Raw genomic sequence first — 25,426 nt, forward strand, 5'->3', positions numbered from 1 at the left:
AGGCTATGGCCTTGAAAGCCCTGGCTAGGATAAGCCAAAGGACCAAATTCCTAGCACGTAAGTCGGATATGTTGGATAAAAAAACACTTAGGATGTTGTCAGGTGCCCTGGTCCAGAGTCATTTTGACTACGCTGCCTCCTTCTGGTACAGTAGTGCACCCCAGAACATTTAAAATAAATTCAGACTGCCCAAAACAAATTGATTAGAGTAGTGTTGAAGCTTCCTACCCGCACTCACCTGGATGTAGCCATATTTAAACAACTTAACTGGCTCCCAGTGGAAAAACGGGTTATTCAAATCAAGTTGGGCCTTACCCATAAAATAATGTATATTAGGGTCCCCTCATATCTCTCAAATTATTTTATGTGCTTTAGGGACACCCACTCCTATGCAACGAGGTGCATGTTAACTGACATCAAACTGCATTTTCAGTAGCTCAATGGGGGCTTTCGGTACTCTGCAGCCTATGAGTGGAACAAACTGCCAGTGTCCATAAAAATTATTGTCTCAGAAAGACATTTTAAAAAAGATATGAAGAAATGGCTTAGTCACGTAGGATGATGATATATGGGGGTGTGCTGTAGACTTTGTGTTTTGTTTGTGTTATTGCATTTAAACATTTTTTTTTAATTGTATTTATATGTCTTATTTGTGCATGGTGCATACTAGTAATCTTGTCCATTGTCCATTGTGAGGACCACAATGGAAATAAACCGTAAGGTTTTATTGTGTTTTTATCCTCAACGATTTTAGATTATATGTGATGGCTGTACATGTTGTGTATCGGTATTGTAAGTAATTTTGATTGTCAAATAAATTCAATCAATTCAATCAATCAATCATAGCGAGCTGAAAGGTCCCACTCTATCTTTCAAGGACTTCAAAATTGCGAGGGTGACCCCTCTGCACAAAAAGGGCAGCAAATTAGACCCAGGCAACTACCGCCCTGTTTCTATTCTCACCTCCATCTCGAAAGTCATGGAAAAAATTGTCTACGAAAAGTACCTAGCGGAAAAAAATCTAATCTACGAATTCCAATCTGGCTTCAGAACATCCCACTCCACTGACACATGCCTTCTCTATTTGAATGACCACATCAAACAAGAGGTGGACGCGGGCAAATACTGCGGCATGGTCATGCTGGACCTACAAAAGGCCTTTGACACGGTCAATCACTCCATTCTGATTGACAAGCTAAAAGCAATTGGTTTTGATAGTCTATCAGTGAGCTGGATGCAATCCTACCTTGAGGGGAGGGAACAGATGGTGGAGGTAAACGGTACTCTATCCCCCCCCCCTCACAGTGAACTGTGGTGTTCCACAAGGAAGCATACTAGGACCACTACTGTTCCTAATTTATGCAAATGACATGTCGTCAGCTTGTGACTGCAACTTGTTCCTGTTTGCGGACGACTCAGCCCTGCTGGTCTCTGACAAGAACAAGTTGCAGGTTGAAAAAACCCTCAGCACGGAACTAGGCAAAATCTGCATATGGCTCGCTGATAACAAACTATCATTACACATGGGCAAAACAGAGTCCATTCTCTTCGGTTCAAATAACAAACTCAGCAAGACCGACGGCTTCTCAGTTACAGTGGGTGACAATATTGTCACAAGGAAAGATGAAATTACCTACCTGGGTTCCATCCTAGAGGCTAATCTCTCCTGTGACAAAATGGCATCCAATGTAATAAAAAAAGTCAACCAACGAACTCGATTCTTGTACCGGATCTCCTCTCTGGTAAACAAGAATACCCTGAAGACTCTGGCAGGAGCACTCATTCAAGGGTACTACGACTATGCTTGCACCTCATGGTACCAAAGCACCTCAAAGGCGCTAAAAACAAAATTACAAACATCTCAAAACAAACTGGTCAGACTACTGCTTGACCTTACTCCTAGAACCCACCTCACCCCTGCCCACTTTGACAACCTAGGATGGCTTAGAGTAGACGACAGAGTACAGCAACTTGCAATGGGCCTGGTCTACAAGATAGACTACACAACCAAGGTACCCATGTACATGTCAAAATACTTCCCAAAGGTCAGTGAATACCACGCCCACAACACCAGAGGGAGCTCCACAAATCATGTTAAACCCAGATTCGGCTCAAACAAGGGACTAAACACGTTTCGCAATTATGCCACATCAATGTGGAACGCCCTACCCAAAGCTGTAAAGGAATGTGAATCACTACCCACTTTCAAAAACACTCTCAAAGAACACCTACGGGAGACTGCAATTCGAAACTGGCCCCTGTAAATGTCCTAACCCAACCCCCCTCCAATGTACAGTAAATTACCTAGTATGGTTTTGTAAATATTCCAATGTACAGTTTTGCATGTTTGAACAGTGTTTCCCCCCCCCAACCCCCTCAATTGTACAGTAAATTACCTAGTATGGTTGTCAATATTCCAATGTACAGATTTGCTTGTACAGTTGTACAGTGTCCCCCCCCCCAACCCCTCCTACCCAACCCCCCCCCCCCCACCCAACCTCCTCCAATGTACAGTTTTTACGTCAAATGTATATACTCTCTGTTTTAAACTCTTTTTGTATCACAAACAGTACTGTATTTGCAAATCTGGTATGTCATAAATGTATAGATGTAGCAGTACTGTCTATCTCTATGTCATATATGTCCTGATGAATTGAAAATGGGGGACCCTGATGTAAACAAGACAAAAGTCTTTCTCTGGTCTGCATCCCCTTAACAATTGTGTGTATTGAGCTGTACTGTATTGTACCCATTCTGCAATCTGTTAATAAAGTTTTCAATCAATCAATCAATCAAGAACTGATTATATCGGTATTAGAACTGATTATATCGGTATTAGAACTGATTATATTGGTATTAGAACTGATTATATTGGTATAAGAGTATATGAACTGATTATATTGGTATTACAACTGATGCCTGGTTGCTAAATGCTCAAAATAGGGGAGACAAACTAACTGCGCTCCAATATATGCCAATAACGTTCAGTTTTGTGGTATATAATCCAGAGTAATAAGAGAATAAAATAAATTCATAAGCACGTCATTTGCTTGAAGGGAGCTAGAAGCCTTTGGGAAGTGTAGTTTTTAAAAATTCCAACGCTCATTGAAAGCTCTGGATGTCCTCTTCTCAAAATGACAAAGTTTCCATCATTCAGCGACGGCCGCTAATTCAAAATGGCGGATCTCCAGATTTCAGACAACAGATTTCAAAAACTAAAATCTCACTAATAACACTATAACCTATATTGGTAAACAAACGTACCGTATTTCCTCTAATATTGGACGGGTCTTGTATTTACCTCAGCTGCAAAGAGCACCAGGCCTTTATTAGAGAGAGGCTTATATAAGAGGCAGGCCTTAATTTCCAAAGATTACACTCATGGACATAATCCCTTCATTTTCAGACTTTTATTGCAAAACATGGGCACATACCTATGAGTAAATATTGAGTGCAACACACTGTGCAATTCACACACTGAAGTTGGAACTGTCTATAGGTTGCGGGGTCCGCACGGACAATTTAGTGTGTGGTACCTTCTCGACTCTACCTGAGTCGAATCGAGTTGATAACACATGCAGTAGCTTTAGCTGACGCTATCATAGCCATCATGATCTGTAATGTCAACTGGACAACGCCAGCCCCGCCGGCCAACGCCATATAGATTGCGAACGTTAACTAACGTTTGCAAACAAAGCCAACGTCATCCAGCCGACACCACAGATCTAGCCGTGACAACGTTAGCTAACGCCAACGAAGTGAGAGTAGGGAAACGTTAATGTAGTCAGAGTGTAGCGGGAACGGTAGAGAGAGACGGCACTTAATTTGCATTGGCAAGAGTTTATCTCATTCTATATCACGGCACGGAAAAAAAATTAAAAAAATTGCGACCTTGTATTGGAAGCCGGCCTGTATTTGTCTGCATGTATCAAACCCTTGTCCATTATAAGAGGCTATTTGAATGCCCTCCACTATTAGAGGATTTACGGTATTGCTGAAAATATACACTATGACTGCTCTTGTGACATGGTTATGATGTTTACTCTTGAATACGTTTGGAAAACAAATCTGATTTATGACGCGATGTCATTTTGGGACCGGTACCGTCGGGTGGAAGAGGTTTTAAGTATTCTTTTGAGCTCTACGTAGCTCCGACGTTTAACGGCCACCTCCGTTGAGTAGTCGTGGTCAAAAGACACTCTCTGTCCCTCCACCTCCATCTTCGTTCCCCAGGCTGTTTTGAATATGTTCTCCTTGACTTCGAACCTCAAAAAGGTTCGAAATTCGTAAGGTTTCGTAACGTACAATACCAGGAGATACCAAGTGAAAGTAGTAGATAGATGCGCAATGCTGGACAACACACAAGCACCATGGGTCATGTTACTTCTTCCTGTATGCATGTAGAAGAACTGGTGCTGTTCATAGCAGTTTTTAATAACGTGATGTTGCATATCTGGCACAACTTATAATAAACACACTTTGCATTGCAGTCCCCATTCTAGTATATTGTATTTATGTTTTATTAATTATGTACACATCACATAGATAGTGGTTTCCAGGTCAAGTCATTACTGTGCTTCTTTTATTATATAAAAATGTTAAACAAGAACACCTCATCAGTGAGACAAAATATTGACATATGATGGAAATGTTTTGTGGTAAATGTGATTTTCACATTGATGTCTTGATGTACTCCACTAAAAAAAACTGTTCCTGACACAAGGTTCAATTCAATGTTCATGATTGGATAACATACAGAACACAGAACCACTGATCACACATAAAGGAGTGCACGTCTATTATAATACGTCAATCTTGGCAGACTCTGCAACAACATTGAGTAAGATTCAAGATTCAAGTTCATCTAGGCCAGCGGTTCCCAAACTTTTTTGGCCGTGCACCCCCTGTCACCTCCCGACCTAGCTGACGCACCCCCCAATGGGTTTCTGTTAGAAAATATTGTTGCTGGTCTCCGTGCACAGATGAAGCACACCTGTGTCAGACCACGCCCGAGACATTATTGTTTATTATTATTATTAAAACGTTTCTTGAATTTCATGATTTACACAGTGAAAATCCCCATTTGAAATAATGTATATTAGTTATATTTATTAGGCATAAAAAAAAATATTGTTTGGTTCCTGTTGGTTGTCAGTTAAGGCCATGAGTAGGTAGGGAATTTATTTTATTTTATTTTTTATTTTATCTCTTCCCACGGCGACTATGGATAGGGAATTTCTTTATTTAATTAAAATGTTCACGACAACATGGATGCATGTACTCTGCCAGCATGTTTAATATCCATAATACTAAAGGTTTGACTAAGATTTTTATGAAATTTTATTGTAAAAAGAAATTTAGATTTTTTTTATTTTTATTTACCACCATTAGCCTTTTCATGTCACGCACCACCTAGAGGGCGCTCGCGCACCTAGTTTGAGGCAATTACACTATAACTTAACTGTTCAAATTTCAACTTATTTTCTCTCCTCTGAAATATGAATGACTTGATAATGTCCACAATCCCAGCATTCTTGTTAGCAGTCTTTTCTACTTCAATTATCAACAGCCCCTCTACTACCATCTCGGGACAGGCATTCTCTGTCTTGACCTCTTGGACTTTGGAGGGCTGGAGGGCTGGAGATTCATGCCTCAGGAATCGGGTGGCATGAAGTCACGGGCGCAAAGTCACGGGCCGAGTTCACTGCAGGCTCCTGTGGCTGAAGTGGAGTCTTTTGTCCGAAGATTGGAGTCAGACGTTGAGTCTTTTGTCTGAAGCTTGGAGTCAGGCGTTGAGTCTTTTGTCTGAAGCTTGGAGTCAGGCGTTGAGTCTTTTGTCTGAAGCTTGGAGTCAGGCGTTGAGTCTTTTGTCTGAAGCTTGGAGTCAGGCGTTGAGTCTTTTGTCTGAAGCTTGGAGTCAGACATTGAGTCTTTTGTCTGAAGCTTGGAGTCAGACATTGAGTCTTTTGTCTGAAGCTTGGAGTCAGGCGTGTCTTTTGAGGCTGAGGCTGACTGTTTTGGTTGAGGCTTGCAGGCTGATACTTGAAGCTTGGAGGGTGACATAGATTTGTTTGGGTGAATCTCTGATGTTGAGTCACTTGGGTGAAGCTTGAAGGCTGATAATGAGGCCTTTAGCTGAAGCTTGGAGTTTGATGCTTCCTGATATCGTCTCTCTCTCTCCTCCGAGCTGCGGGCCAGCATCAGGCTCACCTTCCTCTGGTGGGCCAGCGCCTCCTCCTTATCAGTCAGCTACAGCGGGAAACACACAGAAGGGAAATCTTTCTTTTCTGGAACAAATTCAGCAAATGAAATATACTTGCACGATACAAATGGTAGTTGGTGGTTCTGGCAATAGATAAATATATATATAAAAGCCGCTCTGTTGTTACTAGAGCAGTTGTTAAAGAGGAATGCCACCCATTTTAAGAATTCACGTTATTCCTGTGCCCTAGGATAAGGGCGGAGTTTCATAAAGTTGCCGTGATGTCATGTGGGTCATGTGAGGAAGTCCACAATGCCACACGCACAAGAGCATTGTTCTTCAGCAGTCATATGCCTATATTTATATCTTTCTTCTATTACCCTGCCCATACCTGTACTTCCCCTCTAGCAGGAGCACTCATTCAAGGGTACTACGACTATGCTTGCACCTCATGGTACCAAAGCACCTCAAAGGCACTAAAAACAAAATTACAAACTGGTCAGACTACTGCTTAACCTCACTCCTAGAACCCACCTCACCCCTGCCCACTTTGACAACCTAGGATGGCTTAGCGTAGACGACAGAGTACAGCAACTTGCAATGGGCCTGGTCTACAAGATACACTACACCACTAAGGTACCCATGTACATGTCGAGGTACTTCCCAAAGGTCAGTGAATACCACAACCACAAAACCAGAGGGAGTTCCACAAATCATGTGCAACCCAGATTCGGCACAAACAAGGGACTAAACACGTTTCGCAATTATGCCACATCAATGTGGAACGCCCTACCCACAGCTGTAAAGGAATGTGAATCCCTACCCACCTTCAAAACCGCTCTCAAAGAGCACCTACGGGAGACTGCAATCAGAAACTGGCCGCCATAAATGTCCAAACCCGTACTACCTCGACGTTTTGTACATGAAACTATGAAACGTTTGTAACCTTTTCTAAATGATATACTGAATTATGTTTATTTTTTGTATTTTTTTTGTGTGTAAATAGTGTAATGTAAAAAGGGTAGGCAATTATAAGCCTTGGCTTCAGCGTACACCTTTTCAGTCATTATATTTTTTCTAAGTTCTACTACTATGCTTTTTTACACAGTATGTCTTGTATGTCATAAATGTCTTGATGAATTGAAAATGGGGGATCCTGATGTAAACAAGGCGAAAGTATTTTTCTGGTCTGCATCCGTCTGGTCTGCAGTTGTTTGTATTGAGCAAATTGCTGCAAAATAAACATAAATTAGTTGTTTAAATAAAAAAAATAAAATATATATAGCCCTGTTGTAAACTCCGCCCCACGGTATATTCTATCCTGGTTATTTATTATTATCATCACCATTTTTATTTTTATTTTTAATTTCACTTATTATCATTATTATTATTTTTATTTTATATATTTTTTTTATTTTTTTTTGCTTTCTTTTTGCCTGTTTTCGACTTTGTTTAGTTCTTGTCTTTATTGTTTTTCGTCGTCCCTGTTAAATTTCAGTCCTGTCCGTGTCTCGTCATGTCCCATAAAAGCAAAAAAAGAAACATGGTGATATGTTATACATTGATAACTAACTTTTGCTTCTCTGTACCACCTATATTTCACCAATAAAAGATATATAAAAAAATATATATATATTTATATATTTATCGAAAAAGATTTCCCGATTTATCTATTCTTCCAAATGGCATATTGTCTCAGCCTTATTACCAAGACAGGAGGGTGGTGGCTAGAAGGCATTCATATTATAGCCGGGTGCCTCTGACCTGGGAAGAACAGCACTCTGTGCTGCGTTGCATTGTGAGACTTCCTCACATGACCCACATGATGTCACGGCAACTTTGTGAAACTCTGCCATTCAGTAAATAATATTTGTGAACATGCCGTTCACTCTTTCCCATCACCCAGGGTACATGTTGGCACACCTCCCACAACCCTTCACTGTCAGTAAACTACATCACCCAGGGTACATGTTGGCACACCTCCCACAACCCTTCACTGTCAGTAAACTACATCACCCAGGGTACATGTTGGCACACCTCCCACAACCCTTCACTGTCAGTAAACTACATCACCCAGGGTACATGTTGGCACACCTCCCACAACCCTTCACTGTCAGTAAACTACATCACCCAGGGTACATGTTGGCACACCTCCCACAACCCTTCACTGTCAGTAAACTACATCACCCAGGGTACATGTTGGCACACCTCCCACAACCCTTCACTGTCAGTAAACTACATCACCCAGGGTACATGTTGGCACACCTCCCACAACCCTTCACTGTCAGTAAACTACATCACCCAGGGTACATGTTGGCACACCTCCCACAACCCTTCACTGTCAGTAAACTACATCACCCAGGGTACATGTTGGCACACCTCCCACAACCCTTCACTGTCAGTAAACTACATCACCCAGGGTACATGTTGGCACACCTCCCACAACCCTTCACTGTCAGTAAACTACATTACCCAGGGTACATGTTGGCACACCTCCCACAACCCTTCACTGTCAGGAAACTACATCACCCAGGGTACATGTTGGCACACCTCCCACAACCCTTCACTGTCAGTAAACTACATCACCCAGGGTACATGTTGGCACATCTCCCACAACCCTTCACTGTCAGTAAACTACATCACCCAGGGTACATGTTGGCACACCTCCCACAACCCTTCACTGTCAGTAAACTACATCACCCAGGGTACATGTTGGCACACCTCCCACAACCCTTCACTGTCAGTAAACTACATCACAGGTCAGGTATTACCATTATTTTATCAATCTGCAGCAACACAGTAACGCACAAATCCCACCAGGCGCGGGCGCAAGCACTCGCGGGTTCCGTGCGAGAACAACGTGCATGGCCTGGCACACCGAGTCCGACTTCAGAGCGGGCGAAAGCGCACATTTACATTGGAACAGCTGTAAATGCCTAGTCTATATGCAAAGTCAGTCCCCGTTTGGAGATTTTTTAAAGATTTCCAGTTCCAGTGTTCTATTGTCCATTTCGCATGTATAACCAGTTATTATATAATTAATTAGAATGTTAGAATTCATTTTGGAATTAATGGGATTCTGGTGGGATTGGTGCGTGAGGCGCAGGCTAGAATGAGGAGGAATACAGACCAGGTCCAGAAGTCTGTGCAGAGTCTCTGTGGGGTCGTCGGACATCTTGACCCCTGAGCTGGAGGGCAGCAAGCCTCTCAGCCTCTGGGCCACGCTGGCAGAGGACCTCCCAGCGCCACCTGGAGGCCACAGACAGAGACATCCATTGTTGCCAACGTCACGCCGGGGTACAAAGTACTCATTTGATTCAGGCGTCTAACATCGCTCCCTGATAAGTGGACCGTTGCTTTCAAATCCAACAGATAATCCAATCCAAGAGTTTTCTTTCACTCGGTTCCTAGTCGGTCTGTTTCCACTACCGTTCATTTCTCCGCTGTTGATTCTCTCCGTCAGTTTGGGTTTCTTCTGTATAGTAATATTTATCTTCTCGGAGTCTTCAGATTATTGCTCAGTTCTCTTATGTGCTACACATGTTTCTCTGACTTCAAGAAAATGTGTTATGGTGCCATCAATAAAATGACAGTTTAAGTGCAATGCCATTGTTTCTGAATTATTTTCCATTTATGGCTTCCGACTCATACGTATAATTGATTTTAGCATCTTATTTCCCTCAGGGTATATTGTTTGCTTTCTTACTGTGGTAAAAAAAAGTATCAAATTGCAATACTAATGGTATCGCACAACATGACAATATTAGTGTATTGTGGCCCAAGTACATCCACCAGCAACTGACCTCTCTCATGTCCAGTTGTCCATCTCCCCTAGCTCCACACCCCCCCCCCCTCTCTGCACCTCTCTCCTGCTTCCATCTCCCCTCTGCTGCCGATATATCAAAACTCATCCGGAAATCCAAGCCATCCACCTGCCAACTTGACCCCCTGCCCTCCTCCCTGGTCATAGCCTCCCTCCCCTCTCTCCTGCCCCTTATAACTGCAATCATCCATTCCTCCCTCACCTCTGGTTCTGTCCCATCATCTCTCAAATCCGCTGCTGTAACACCGATTCTAAAGAAACCTGGTTTAGACCCCAACATTTTCAATAACCTCCGCCCCATCTCCTACCTGCCATTTCTCAAAAAAATCCTGGAAAAAGTAGTGGCTTCTCAGATTCATGCTCACCTCTCCAACAATAACCTCTATGAACAGTTCCAATCTGGTTTTCGCCCCCGTCACAGCACAGAAACAGCCCTCCTCAAAATCACTAATGACTTCCTGATGGCAGCTGACTCCGGACTATTATCCATCCTCATCCTCCTCGATCTAAGCGCCGCATTTGACACCATATCTCACTCCACCCTCCTTAACCGACTAGCCTCCATTGGAATCTCCCACACATCCTTAGACTGGTTCCACTCATATCTCTCTGGTCGTACTCAGTTCATTCAGTTAAAATCATTCACATCCCATCCATCCCCCCTCTCCTCCGGTGTTCCCCAGGGCTCTGTCCTTGGCCCTATCCTCTTCATCATCTACCTCCTCCCACTTGGTCTGATTCTCCGTAAATACAACATCAATTTCCACTGTTACGCGGACAACATCCAGCTCTATGTTTCCTCCAAACCCACTTCCACCCTCCCTCCCTCCCTCTTCCCTCTGTGCCTGTTTACAGGAAATCAAATCCTGGTTCACTTTAAATTTCCTCAAACTAAACAGTGATAAAACAGAGGTAGTCCTCATTGGCTCCAAGTCCACACTCACCAAGCACCCCAGTTTCACCCTCACCATAGACAACTCCTTGGTTTCCCCTTCCCCCCAGGTCAAGAGTCTGGGTGTCGTCCTCGACAGCAACCTATCATTCCATTCCCACATCAATAACACCATCCGGTCCGCCTACTTCCACCTTTGCAACATCAACCGCCTCCGCCCTTCACTCACCCCCAACAGCGCCGCAATCCTGGTCCACTCCCTCGTCACTTCCCGCTTGGATTATTGCAACTCCCTTCTCTTTGGTCTCCCCCACAAACTCCTCCATAAGCTCCAACTGGTCCAGAACGCTGCTGCCCGTATAATAACCAGAACCCCTGTCATCAGTCACATCACCCCCGTCCTACGCCAACTACACTGGCTTCCCATTAAACACTGCATAGACTACAAGATCCTCCTCCATACATTCAAGGCCATTCACAACCTCGCCCCTCCATACCTGTCCGACCTCCTCCACATCAACATTCCCACCCGGTCCCTCAGGTCTGCCTCCTCCATCAACCTGACCGTCCCCCCAGCCCGTCTGTCCACCATGAGGTCAAGAGCCTTCAGCTGCCCCCAGCCTGTGTGTCCCCCATGGGGTCAAGAGCCTTCAGCTGCTCTGCCCCCCGCCTCTGGAACTCCCTCCCCCCCGACATCAGGAACATTGACTCCATCATCCCATTTAAAACCCACCTCAAAACCCACCTGTTTAGGCAGGCGTATGTCTGATTTTATTTTATTTTTTAAATGTATTGTGATTGTTAATGAACTGTTTTTAAATTGTTGTACGGCGACCTTGAGTGTCCTGAAGGCGCCTTATAAATAAAATGCATTATTATTATTATTATTATTATTATTATTATTATTATTATTATTATTATTATTATTATTATTATTATTATTATTATTATATTGTATCGGCAGCTGTCTGTAATTCCCAGTGCTGATGATGCACTCACACATCCAAGCTGAGGTTCTTTAACCCTTTCACTGCCACATGACAAAGGGTTAACCCTTTCACAACCACACGGTTAACCTTCTGTAGTGTGGTAGTGAAAGGTTAACCTTCTGTAGTGTGGTAGTGAAAGGTTAACTGTCTGTAGTGTGGTAGTGAAAGGGTTAACCTTCTGTAGTGTGGTAGTGAAAGGTTAACCTTCTGTAGTGTGGTAGTGAAAGGTTAACCTTCTGTAGTGTGGTAGTGAAGGTTAACCTTCTGTAGTGTGGTAGTGAAAGGTTAACCTTCTGTAGTGTGGTGGTAGTGAAAGGGCTAACCTTCTGTAATGTGGTAGTGAAAGGGTTAACCTTCTGTAGTGTGGTAGTGAAAGGTTAACCTTCTGTAGTGTGGTAGTGAAAGGGCTAACCTTCTGTAGTGTGGTAGTGAAAGGGTTAACCTTCTGTAGTGTGGTAGTGAAAGGTTAACCTTCTGTAGTGTGGCAGTGAAAGGTTAACCTTCTGTAGTGTGGTAGTGAAAGGGCTAACCTTCTGTAGTGTGGTAGTGAAAGGGTTAACCTTCTGTAGTGTGGTAGTGAAAGGTTAACCTTCTGTAGTGTGGCAGTGAAAGGGCTAACCTTCTGTAGTGTGGTAGTGAAAGGTTAACCTTCTGTAGTGTGGTAGTGAAAGGTTAACCTTCTGTAGTGTGGTAGTGAAAGGTTAACCTTCTGCAGTGTGGTAGTGAAAGGGTTAACCTTCTGTAGTGTGGTAGTGAAAGGTTAACCTTCTGTAGTGTGGTAGTGAAAGGGTTAACCTTCGGTAGTGTGGCAGTGAAAGGGTTAACCTTCTGTAGTGTGGTAGTGAAATGGTTAACCTTCTGTAGTGTGGTAGTGAAAGGGTTAACCTTCTGTAGTGTGGCAGTGAAAGGTTAACCGTCTGTAGTGTGGTAGTGAAAGGTTAACCTTCTGTAGTGTGGCAGTGAAAGGTTAACCGTCTGTAGTGTGGTAGTGAAAGGTTAACCGTCTGTAGTGTGGCAGTGAAAGGTTAACCGTCTGTAGTGTGGTAGTGAAAGGTTAACCTTCTGTAGTGTGGTAGTGAAAGGTTAACCTTCTGTAGTGTGGCAGTGAAAGGTTAACCTTCTGTAGTGTGGTAGTGAAAGGGCTAACCTTCTGTAGTGTGGTAGTGAAAGGGTTAACCTTCTGTAGTGTGGTAGTGAAAGGTTAACCTTCTGTAGTGTGGCAGTGAAAGGGCTAACCTTCTGTAGTGTGGTAGTGAAAGGTTAACCTTCTGTAGTGTGGTAGTGAAAGGTTAACCTTCTGCAGTGTGGTAGTGAAAGGGTTAACCTTCTGTAGTGTGGTAGTGAAAGGGTTAACCTTCGGTAGTGTGGCAGTGAAAGGGTTAACCTTCTGTAGTGTGGTAGTGAAATGGTTAACCTTCTGTAGTGTGGTAGTGAAAGGGTTAACCTTCTGTAGTGTGGCAGTGAAAGGTTAACCGTCTGTAGTGTGGTAGTGAAAGGTTAACCTTCTGTAGTGTGGTAGTGAAAGGTTAACCTGTAGTGTGGTAGTGAAAGGTTAACCTTCTGTAGTGTGGTAGTGAAAGGTTAACCTGTAGTGTGGTAGTGAAAGGTTAACCTTCTGTAGTGTGGTAGTGAAAGGTTAACCTTCTGTAGTGTGGTAGTGAAAGGGTTAACCTTCGGTAGTGTGGCAGTGAAAGGGTTAACCTTCTGTAGTGTGGTAGTGAAAGGGTTAACCTTCTGTAGTGTGGTAGTGAAAGGGTTAACCTTCTGTAGTGTGGCAGTGAAAGGGTTAACCTTCTGTAGTGTGGCAGTGAAAGGTTAACCGTCTGTAGTGTGGTAGTGAAAGGGTTAACCTTCTGTAGTGTGGTAGTGAAAGGGTTAACCTTCTGTAGTGTGGTAGTGAAAGGGTTAACCTTCTGTAGTGTGGTAGTGAAAGGGTTAACCTTCTGTAGTGTGGCAGTGAAAGGTTAACCGTCTGTAGTGTGGTAGTGAAAGGGTTAACCTTCTGTAGTGTGGCAGTGAAAGGTTAACCGTCTGTAGTGTGGTAGTGAAAGGGTTAACCGTCTGTAGTGTGGTAGTGAAAGGTTAACCTTCTGTAGTGTGGCAGTGAAAGGTTAACCGTCTGTAGTGTGGTAGTGAAAGGGTTAACCTTCTGTAGTGTGGCAGTGAAAGGTTAACCGTCTGTAGTGTGGTAGTGAAAGGTTAACATTCTGTAGTGTGGCAGTGAAAGGTTAACCTTCTGTAGTGTGGTAGTGAAAGGTTAACCTTCTGTAGTGTGGCAGTGAAAGGTTAACCGTCTGTAGTGTGGTAGTGAAAGGGTTAACCTTCTGTAGTGTGGCAGTGAAAGGTTAACCGTCTGTAGTGTGGTAGTGAAAGGGTTAACCTTCTGTAGTGTGGCAGTGAAAGGTTAACCGTCTGTAGTGTGGTAGTGAAAGGGTTAACCTTCTGTAGTGTGGCAGTGAAAGGTTAACCGTCTGTAGTGTGGTAGTGAAAGGTTAACCTTCTGTAGTGTGGCAGTGAAAGGGTTATAGGGACATTTCACTTTAGTAGAACGTGTCCATAAATCAGCAGTCTTACCTCTGTCTAACGTCATCTACTAGTGAGCTATAGTGACCACTGCTGTCCCTGCCGTCTGCTGTCAACACCACCGTTCATCTACTAGTGAGCTATAGTGACCACTGCTGTCAGAGTGTAACACTCAAGTTCGTCAGCTAAATGACTAAATGTAAATGCGAATGTAAACATTTAATATAATCCATTTTGTGCTGTCACACTGGCCTTCTGATTTCCGTGGGCAGGACTCGAACCGGTCCGCCTCCGCCAGAAACAGGAAGTGGTCATTGCGTCTCCGAAGTTGCTGTTCGAAGGCAATGCGGAACGCATCAGCTGCCATCAGTGCTTCCTCTCTCCTCCTGCGCTGGGACTCGAGCTGCAGACATAAGACACATGCATGTGTGTGCACACGCACACAAGCACAACATCATATTTAAATATCTCATTCAAGTTGAGTTTCTCCCAAGCAATATAGAACTAGGGACACATCGTCAGTAGATTATTCACTTATTTCACACATTTTCTGTAGGATTTGTGGGTGGCTCTCAAGTTCAAATGGAAAACAAATAAATCACCAATATTATTCGGCCAATAAAAAGGAACAGGCCAACATTATGGGATCAATTCCCACTGTGTGCACTGAAAAACCTCTTCTATAGACCTGTGCGCTGTATACAAACATACCGTTTTCGAGCCAATCAGCAATACCAACTTGAGTCACGTGACTAAGGGGGCTTTCTCACTGCCATTCGGGGTCAAATCAGCTCCGCTCCGTCCTCGTTCCGTCCTTGGGTGCGAGCTTCCCCCCTCCCTTCCCCCCCTCTGGTTTGCGTACACACTGCAGTCTTGGTGCGCTCCGGGTTTTTGTTTACGGTTTGCGTTTTGAGCGTGTAATCTTGCCGTAGGTGATGATGTCACGCTCTAACGTCAACACAGGAAGAGTTTAACATACGGTGGTGGAAACTGGATGCTGATATAAAGAAACGAATAACCAATAAATATGAAGTTATATTTGAACCTCTGTTGTCAAGCCTTGTCAATATAACCCACCCCCCTTTTCTCACGAATGGAACTGGTGTCGTGGAGTCCGCTTTTGAGCGTTTTCCAGGGTTAACTTGGCCTATTTATTACTAGTTAGCAGCTAACATTAGCCCATTGCTCGCGGCAATTATATTGCATGTCATTGATCTACCGGTCGATCACGGCCGACTGGTTGGGCACCACTGGTCTAATAGAAATAAATGCATTCGAACAAGAAACCAATGTATAGTAGACATAGCAATGGCAAACAAATTGCCAGGCCTAATGCGAGCCAGGGAAGTCTTGTGCTTTGTAACGTGGCTTCATGTTTTCATCCACTGAGCCGTGGCCCGTGTGGCTCAACATGCTTGTTTGGTTGAGGTCTGAACTCGCCAAATTGCCCATAAATATCGTTTTTGTGGGTATTGTCCAGTTGTTGCTGTATGTTTTTATCTGCCCAAAATTCAAGCAAGCATGAAAGCATTACAGTAACGACGTTGTGTGTGTCAGCAAGTTGATACAGAAGCCTCTCCCGTGTTTTGGTACAAGCTCGCACACCACGCCCCCCACTCCCACTGGCGCGCACCCGGAACCACCTATTTCAGCGGTCCAGGTTTGGAGCGAATCAGCGTCCGCGGGGACGGGCGGCGGGGCGTTCTCACTAGGACAGACACACCCTTTTTGGGTGCGATCCGGCTCTGATTCGACCCTGAATGGTGAGTGAGAAAGCCCCCTAAGTTGCCTCGGACCTGCGTGAGCTGCGGCGCTAAAAGAATACGACGGCGCTCGATGGAGAAACCAGGGCACATCATAGCACTCCCCTGACTAACAGCTGTTTCAAATTAAAACGGCTGGATGTAATTTAGCCAAATCAGCATGGCTGCGAGTGTGAGTTTTCACCTTTTACATATCTAGCTTTGGCATGTATTGATTGCTTAGATCGATAGCATGGCTAACAAATGCAAATATATTGTTGTCTGCCCCGTTGTTCTGACGTTCCTTTCTGCTCCGGTTTTCGGCCAGCTAGGCTAGCTGACCCGTATCTGCTTCCATTCATTTGTGCTAAGCTAGGCTTGCTTGCAGCCGGATAGCATTCTACTGAATGCACAGAGAGGAAATTGGTATCTATCTTCTTGTCCGACTCTGGAGAATACTGTAAGCGCATTTCCTATAATGTTGGTACGTTCCTTTAATGCCAGGCTTATAGAAGAGGTTTTTCAGTGCACACAGTAGGAATTGATTGAAACAGGATTTATTGACAATGATTGGTCGGTTTAGCAAGACGGGGGGAAATATTGAAAACTAGTAAACTTTTTTAAGCTGCAACTTCAAAGTCCATACAGAGATTTTACTGCTCTAGCTGCTACTTGTTCTTCTCAGGGGTTCCCAAACTTTTCAGGCCGGGACCCAGAAAATAAGGCGTCAGAGAGCCGCGGCCCAATGCACATCGTCAGGCTTTTTTTTTATTTTTTTTTGCCAGGCGACCGATTTATTAAGCCAAATATCACTTCAATCCTATTAAGTTAGTTCAAGTTAGTTATTCATTTATATGTGCTATTTATGAGAGGGCTAACTTGTTGCAAAATAATAATGATAATAATAATAGCCTCATTAAAATACTATTGTTGCTTCGGTTGTTTGCAGCGTTTTATGTGCATAATCTGTTATTTAGTTTGAAATGTTCGTTGAAATAAGTAGATTTTTCGTTTTTGTTTATTTATTAAGTTAATATAAAACCATAGGGGTGCTCCAGTAGCACACCATGTTACCGCGCTGCGTCGCGGGACTCCGTGCTGCGTCACGGATCTGGTTGACTCCGAGTTCGATTCCCGGACTCGCCGTCATTTGCCGAATGTCTCCCCCTGCTCTCTCTCCCGTTTCACCCTACAACTGTCGGTCATGCTTGACCAGAAAAGCGATAAACGCTAAAAAAATAAAGTTTAAAAAAATATATATATATATAAAACCATATAGTCACATTTTAGAATACAATAGAATAGAATTTTAGAATACAACTAGAAACACTGTCCTGGCCTGCTTCTAAGTTCAGTGGCCGGACAAAAAAAAATTAAAAAAAAATTAAAAATTAAAATAAAAAAAATATTGATTGATTTTATTTTTATTTTTTTTAAATCATCTCGCGGCCCTCCCGTGGCTGCTCGCGGCCCACCTTTGGGTCGCGACCCCGACTTTGGGAACCACTGCATATAGACAATGAATATCACCTGGTTACTTTTCATTGGCGACAATCTGACCCTAGTTTAACACACTACATACAGTACCTCATGAAATGTAGTCATTCTAAAGCTGATCACTTTAGTTGCCCTATTTCACTATTGTCAATGTAAACAGAACGTTATCTTGGAGGGAAGTTAGCTAGTCAAAATTAATGGGGATTTTGTCATTTTCTATTAGCTATTGCACACTGTTTATTGTTTATTGCACACTGTTTATTGTTTATTGCACACTGTTTTGGTAGATTAAAAGACGAGGCTTAGATATTATAATTTCAGAAGGAATTTCAGTCATCATTTCTCAATTTACAAAAGGTATTTTCAATATAGGATACTATAGCTCAGGTTGTTTCAAATGAGAGCGAGAAGCCTTTACCTCTCTCTCACGCCACAGCAAAACATTGTAACCTAACCTAATAGTGAAATAGGGGGGTTATTTTATAATAATAATAATAATAATAATAATAATAATAATAATAATAATAATAATAATAATAATAATAATAAAAAACCCTGAGGGGAGCCCTGGAATAGTATGTCTAATAACATGAAGGGCTCTGGGTGTTGGATGCTGCACACTGTACCTCCTGTCTAATAACATGAAGGGCGTTGGGTATTGGATGCTGCACACTGTACCTCCTGTCGGACTTGGAGGAGGTGTTTCCGACTAGCAGCGGCACTTCTGGCACAAGGGCAAGGCTCCCTGCCGCTGAAGCACTGGCACGCTCCCAACATAGCCATCTGGGCCACCGTACCAAAACCATTTGGGGAGAAAGGAGAAATAATGAATGGGTGGTAGGAGTCAAACATTCACCTCCTTCGCCAGAGTTTATTTAACACATTCCCGGCCAATCACGTATATACGTTTTTAACTCGTTTTTTCTTTTATTCGATTTTAATATCCTATTCAATGTCACAGAGCTGTATTTTGGCTGGAAAAGGCATATTGGGACTCCGAAAGTGCAGTGCCGGCCAGATCCTGGTATTGGCGCTGTCTCGAGAATGCAGTAATCCTTGTTGCAGACTTGGTGTCTGTAACTGAGGGGTTACAAAACCCTGACTGTATTAAAGATTGTGATAGATTAAACCACTACTACATATTATTATTATTATTACTTGCCAGACAGTACAGTTAATTATGGCAGACACTCAGAATAGACGGCACGGTGACGAGGAGATATCATTTACAGTATTTATTATTATGCAGAAGATACAACTGTCAATTACTGGGTCGCTCTTTTATGGCGAATGATATTAGAAAGTCAGCAAGTAGCAAAGTCAGTGGGAATGAATAATTCCTAGGCTAGGTATACTAGACCAGACGCCGCCTGGCGTGGGATGGCAATATAGGGGGGCAAAACGAGGGTACCGCTGGAGACTGGTGATATCCTCCCAGAGTTGTAAGCTCCAGAGGAATGAAGAATGTACGGATACTCAGGCTGTTCACTTGAAGAAAAAGGGGTTCTCATACGGATCCGGTCTTTATAATCCAAGTGCTCGGCAGCAAGGTAATAGCTGTAATCCAATGCCCGATAGCAATGATGATAGCCAGCCAGCTTCGTCCACGAAGCTAGCCCGTGGTCGAATCTTCAGGGTAGTTAAATCCAAACGACAGTGGGTATTAACGATGCTCTTCTCCACGGTACTACGTTTCCACAATCACTATAATCCAACCAATAATGGTTCTACAATATCGCCGCGGTAGGTTCCAATGCGCACATGTCCAATAGCTCTGCTACTAGGCCCACCTTGTGTGCTGGCACTAATTACTTTAAGTCCACACACACTTGCTAAGGTTCACGCTAGTTACTAAACGAACAAACTGCTTGTTAATGCTGCACACCGAACAAACTGCTGTAATACGATTCACACTAAATGACGACTCTTTACTTCACATTAAGTTAGGTCGAACTTGACTCTGCTATACGCTAGGTTCAACTACTGCTGTTGCATTACTCCGGACGAGCTTCACGTTACTGCATTAGGTTGAACTTCACCGTTGTACTGACGAACGAACCAACCGCTACTTCACCGAACTGCTACTGTTCGCGCCTTCCACAATATATATACTTAGAGGGCTTTCTAGTGCGCAGCCGAAGCTCTTGTCTGAGATCAATGCGCTGGCCCCAGGCATGTCCCAACATGTCCAGACTCGTCTTTGAACTTGTCTCAGGGGCGCGATTCTAGGCACCGCCGACGTCAAGGGCATTATCCAATGAGGAAAGCGAATAATGCTATGATTCAAACGAAGGCTTAAAGGGATATAGCTTGTATATATAAATAATATACAAGTTATATAAAACAATAAAACGTAGATTCTCAATGTTAATCTGGCCCTTCAGAACAGTGTCACATTTTTTACGCTCCGGGCGGACTTTTCTGTTAGCCTGAAGCGAGGGCTCCACGAGATCGCATGGAATACTTCTTGGGACGCCGAATTCATTATGCAGTAAAGGAATATGGCATCAGCCAATGGACATATGATCTAGCAGATGGCGATCAAATAACTGGAAAATTCTTTTTGGAATCCAACCGGCCACAGGTAAGAGCAATTTGACGTCAATTTCAGCTTGATCATGCAAGGATTTCATAGCCATCCCCCTGCTCAACCTATGTTGTGGTAATAACGAATGCCGTTATTGGTAATCAATAATCAGAAATGACTTCCCCCGCCCCCCCCTCCTTTCATGCATTCATGATGGAACATAATACCGATCATAAGCATTTGGATTTTTAACTCTAGCTTGTGTAGGGACGAAACGCCAATCGATTTAACGTTATTAGCTTAGCGCCTAATAAATAGCTTTGCAGGAATTATCCCAGATCATTCCGATATAACACTCATATTGACCACCGTATAAAACGGGAACGTATTGATGAAACAATTATTTCTTTATGTCAATTGACAATGACATTGGATCCATAGCTATAATATAAAATATAGGTTTAGCTCTACAAACAACGTGACGCACAGTGAACGTTTGTAATGGAAAGGTGGCCTTCCTAGAGTGGGGCCCGTCTAATGGCTGGCCGGGAATGTGTTAATGGGGTTGTCAAATACAATTAAAAAAACTATTTTTACATAAATACTTCCAATAAAAACATTTGAAACTTAAAGCTGCTGTCGGTACCTTGCAAAAAGGCGGGCGATCTGCGATCACGGTCAAATGCACACAAATAAGTGCTTTTTAATGCTGAAACCTGTGGTACATGTCTGAGGATATATGACTATCTGTGTAGGAAAGCCCTGCTAATAAGACTACTTTGTTCTGTACTGACCCTTTAAGAGTTCCTCCCCTTTAATGTGAGCGAGCTGGTCTCAGTGTTATTGTCTGACGACTACTTTGTTCTGTACCGGTCCTCTAAGAGTTCCTCCCCTTTAACGTGAGCGAGCCGGTCTCAGTGTTATTGTCTGACGACTACTTTGTTCTGTACCGGTCCTCTAAGAGTTCCTCCCCTTTAACGTGAGCGAGCCGGTCTCAGAGTTACCGTCTAACGACATGCTGTAGTAGTTTACCCTGTCCCCATGGGATAACGTGTGCGTCAATGAACACAACCACACCTGGAAATCTATCAAATAACAACCAGTAACTGCAGCACGCCTCTGTGTAATTCTTTAACGGGTGTTACAACCCCATAGTGTCCGCCAGTTCCATCAAACGCACCCTGTGGAGGCCCTAGCCCTCCGTTTCATGGTCCTTCGAGCCGGATGGAGCTCCTTCAAGACGCTATGGCAGACCAGGACATCACAGAGACCACCGCTCACCCGCAGAGAGAGCGCCACCTACCAAGCCACCTACGTGACTTCGAAGTGGGATACGAACCTCAACCCAGTACTCAACTCAGTACCCAACCCAGTACTCAACTCAGTACCCAACCTAGCGCTCAACCTAACACCCCGCCTAGTACTCAACCCAGTACTCAACTCGGTACTCAACCCAGTACTCAATCCAGTACTCAATCCAGTACTCAACCCAGTACTCAACCTAGTACTCAATCCAGTACTCAACTCAGTACTCAACCCAGTACTCAATCCAGTACTCAAGCCAGTACTCAAGCCAGTACTCAACTCCGTACTCAACCACAAGATGAACCGCCAAAGGCCCTATCCCACGCATCACAGCGCCGGGATAGCGAGACGAGGAACCCACCTACGAGGAGCGAGCGGTCAGGCGTTGGCTCCCATCATTCATACCCGGCGAGCGAGGTAAGGGGCCCGTCCGAAGGTAGTAGGCCCTCACATCAGCCAAATCATAGATCCACCATAAGGTCAGGTGCCTGCTCCCATCGCTCATGCCCGGCGAATGAGGCAAGGGACCCGTCCGAAGGTAGTAGGTCCTCATACCGGTCAATTCCTAGACCCACCATAAGGTCAGGCGTTGGTCCCCATCGTTCATCCGGGAGCGTACACACACAACATGCTCTCTCACCAGTCCAGGAAGCTATCCTCCAGGAGCACATCCACTCCCTGGAGCTCGAGGAGCTACAGCGCCAGGTAGAAGAAGACGGCAACGCCGACCTGGAGTGCCAACGCTTACAGCGCATACAGCAGGAAGCACAAGATGCAAGAGAAGCTATCGCTACACGCCTCGACAGGCAGAGGCGGCTTAAGAAGAAGGAGCAGGAACTTCAATTAGCCAAAATTGTCACCTCACTTCTTCAAGAGTCCGAGACGGGACCACGTAGCGGTGCATCGTCCCCCCGGGGCCTCTACCCCCTACCAGCGATGCACGCCCCACCTGCCAACGCTCCCGCAGGCTCACCGCATCAACCCATCTCTCACCTACACCCTGCACCCCCTCTTGTGCCCGCAGCAGTATCTGAGCCGACCTATCCACCACCTGGACTACAGCACCACGTAGCGGCACCTGTGCCTCTAGCACTCCCTACTAGTACTATACCACAGAACATGCATTCCCCACCCGGCTAACCCAGCCGCCATCACCCCAGTGATGCACCATCCAGCACAGGCGACGTCTCGCTCTGCCGCTCCCCCTGTGTCATGGTACCCAGCTCCTAACATGCCTGGTCCAATTGAGCAACCTACGACCTCACACGAACCTTCTGTAGCTACACACAGTACCCAGAGTCCTACCTACGGTGCGACCATCTCTACTGCAGCCCCACCATACCAGAACGCGAGTCCTGCTGCACCTCACATGGCTCTTACCCCGCCACAGGTTATATCGGGGCATTTACAGCACCCAGGATCAGAGATGCTGATTACCTCTCCCTACGGCATCCCACAGCCGATGCTGCCAGTCTTTGAACGTGACCGCGAAAGTGACTTTGCCCTACTCAAGATAGCCTTGGATAACTTGATGGGTAGTACCGGGCACCTGTCTGAACAGTATAAGTACCAGGTGCTCCTCGGCCACCTGAAACTCCCCAGTGCTCTCCACCTTGCCAGAGCCTACATGTATGACCCTCGACCGTATACCGCTGCATTGCAAGCCCTGCAAGACAAGTACGGCCAACCCAGACAGCTCGTCCAATCAGAGTTAGGCGCCATTCTCAACTCACCTCCCATCAAGTTCGGTGACACTGAAGCCTTCGACTCCTTCGCCCTGTCCATCCAGTCTCTGGTGGGCATGCTCGGGACACTTGAAGGTCAAAACGGGTACGAGTTGAGATGCGGATCCCACGTCGACCGGCTCCTGAGCAAGATGCCCCCTTCAGTCAGGGACGGATTCATCGAATACTGCCTCAGTCGCGGCATTCTCCGGACAGGGTCAGACCTGACATACACCCTGCCCGACCTGGCAGCCTGGCTCCAGATGAAGTCACAGGCTAAGCGCCTCTCAAGTCGAGCCGCAGCGCTCTATCAGTGCGACGCACCCAAGCCAACCAAGCAAGACCAACGTGTCACCCACTATAAGGAGAAGACCACAACCATCCTCCTCAATGCTGGGGAAGTCGCTAGTACCCCAGAGCCTACTCGCTACAAAACCCCTTTCAAGTCCAAACCGTATTGCCCCTATTGTGACAACAAGGAGCACTTCTTGAATGCTTGTGACGACTTCAAGACGCTATCTACCAGCCAGGCCGTGAAGTGGATCAGAGAGGAGAAACGGTGCTGGAAGTGTGGCCGCAAACACTCTGCCGAAGCATGTACTCTGACGCGCCCATGCAATACATGCAAAGAACAGCACCTTACCATTCTGCACGACTCCATACAGCAGGGTGAAACCACAGTCTGTATGGTCACTACACCACCCACTAAGGTATACCTCGACCGGCCCAACCGTCCACAACAGGTTATGTTAAAGGTCATCAAGGTCATCTTGAGGAACGGGGACCAAGCCCTGGAGACCTACGCCGTGTTGGACGACGGCTCTGAACGAAGTATCGTTCTGCCTCAAGCCGTGCGGCGGCTGAACCTAACCAGAACGCCAGAGACTCTCCATCTACAAACCGTCCAGCAGAATGTCGAACAGCTCCAGGGCAGCTCCGTCTCCTTCGACGTTTCTCCATGGTGCACGCCTTCCCAGAAGTATCGGATCCACCAGGCCTTCACCGCCGAAGGCCTCAGCCTGGCCGAACACTCTTATCCTGTGGCCGCACTACAGAAACGCTACAAGCACCTCCACGGCCTGCCCCTACCACCAGTCGACCATGCCCAGCCACTACTCCTGATTGGTTCAGATATGCCACACCTTCTGACCCCAGTACAGCCTGTACGCGCAGGCCCACCAGGCGGCCCCGTCGGTATTTGCACCCGACTAGGTTGGTCACTCCAGGGCCCTACAAACCTTGCCCAGACTACATCTTCTTCACAGTGCCTCCACACTGCCACTGCCTCTCCAGCCACAGAGCTCTTCAGGAATGTCGAGCGCCTCTGGCAAGTCGACACTCTCCCTTACATCAGCACGAAGGCAGTCACCCGCTCCAAGCAAGATCAGCAAGCCATGGTCGCGCTCCAAGCACTCACTACCAGGGTCAAGGTCGACGGAGTCCAGCGCTACGCTACTCCCCTGCTTCGGCAAGCAAATGCCACCCCACTACATGTCCCTAAGGAAGCTGTGCTGCCATGCCTCCGCAGCATAGAGAGAAGACTTACCAAGGACCCCAAACGAGCCGAGGTCTACTGTAATGAGATACGGAAACTGGAGAAGGCCGGCTACGTGGCAAGGATAACCCCGGCAGAAGCTGACCAGTCTGCAGAATCCTACTACATCCTGCACCATATGGTGACCCACAACAGTAAGGACAGGATCGTTTTTAACTGTTCATTCCAGTACCAAGGCCTGTCCCTAAATGACCTTCTGCTTCCTGGACCTACACTCGGGCCAACCCTGCTCGGTGTCCTCCTCAGGTTTCGTCAGCATGCCGTGGCAGTCAGTGGCGACATCAAAGGTATGTTTCACCAGATCCGCCTGCTGCCTACCGACAAGCCAGTGCTGCGCTTCATCTGGAGGAACATGGAGAGGGAGAAGGAGCCGGATATCTACGAGTGGCAGGTACTTCCATTCGGGACAACCTGTAGCCCCTGCTGTGCCATTTACGCCCTCCAGCAACACATCCAAAACGACACAGAGGGCAATTCCAACTTGATAAAGACAGTCGAGCAGTCCTTCTATGTCGACAACTGTCTGCATAGCACACACTCCGCCGAAGAGGCCAAGCGTCTCGTCGATGAACTCCGCCATCACCTACAGACGGGAGGGTTCGAGGTCCGCCAGTGGGCAAGCAACGTGCCTATGGTCATCGAGCACC

At 45.4% G+C, this 25,426-nt stretch overlaps 1 protein-coding gene across 2 annotated transcripts in view; it reads right to left on the minus strand.

Moving 5' to 3' along the window:
• Positions 1-4,504: 4,504 nt before the first annotated feature.
• Positions 4,505-25,426, minus strand: part of ccdc125 (coiled-coil domain containing 125) — a 113,821-nt gene continuing 92,899 nt past the window's right edge. For both annotated transcript variants that reach the window (XM_084325582.1, XM_084325581.1), the window contains 4 exons: positions 18,347-18,451; positions 14,682-14,832; positions 9,333-9,451; positions 4,505-6,249 (listed from right to left, as the gene is read on the minus strand). In XM_084325582.1, the coding sequence (XP_084181708.1) occupies positions 5,689-6,249; positions 9,333-9,451; positions 14,682-14,832; positions 18,347-18,451 (936 nt within the window). In that variant the 3' untranslated portion in view covers positions 4,505-5,688. The remainder of the gene's footprint in view (positions 6,250-9,332; positions 9,452-14,681; positions 14,833-18,346; positions 18,452-25,426) is intronic.

Source organism: Notolepis coatsorum (genome assembly GCF_963971535.1).
Source record: "Notolepis coatsorum genome assembly, chromosome: 1".
NCBI classification, from domain to species: Eukaryota; Metazoa; Chordata; class Actinopteri; order Aulopiformes; family Paralepididae; genus Notolepis; species Notolepis coatsorum.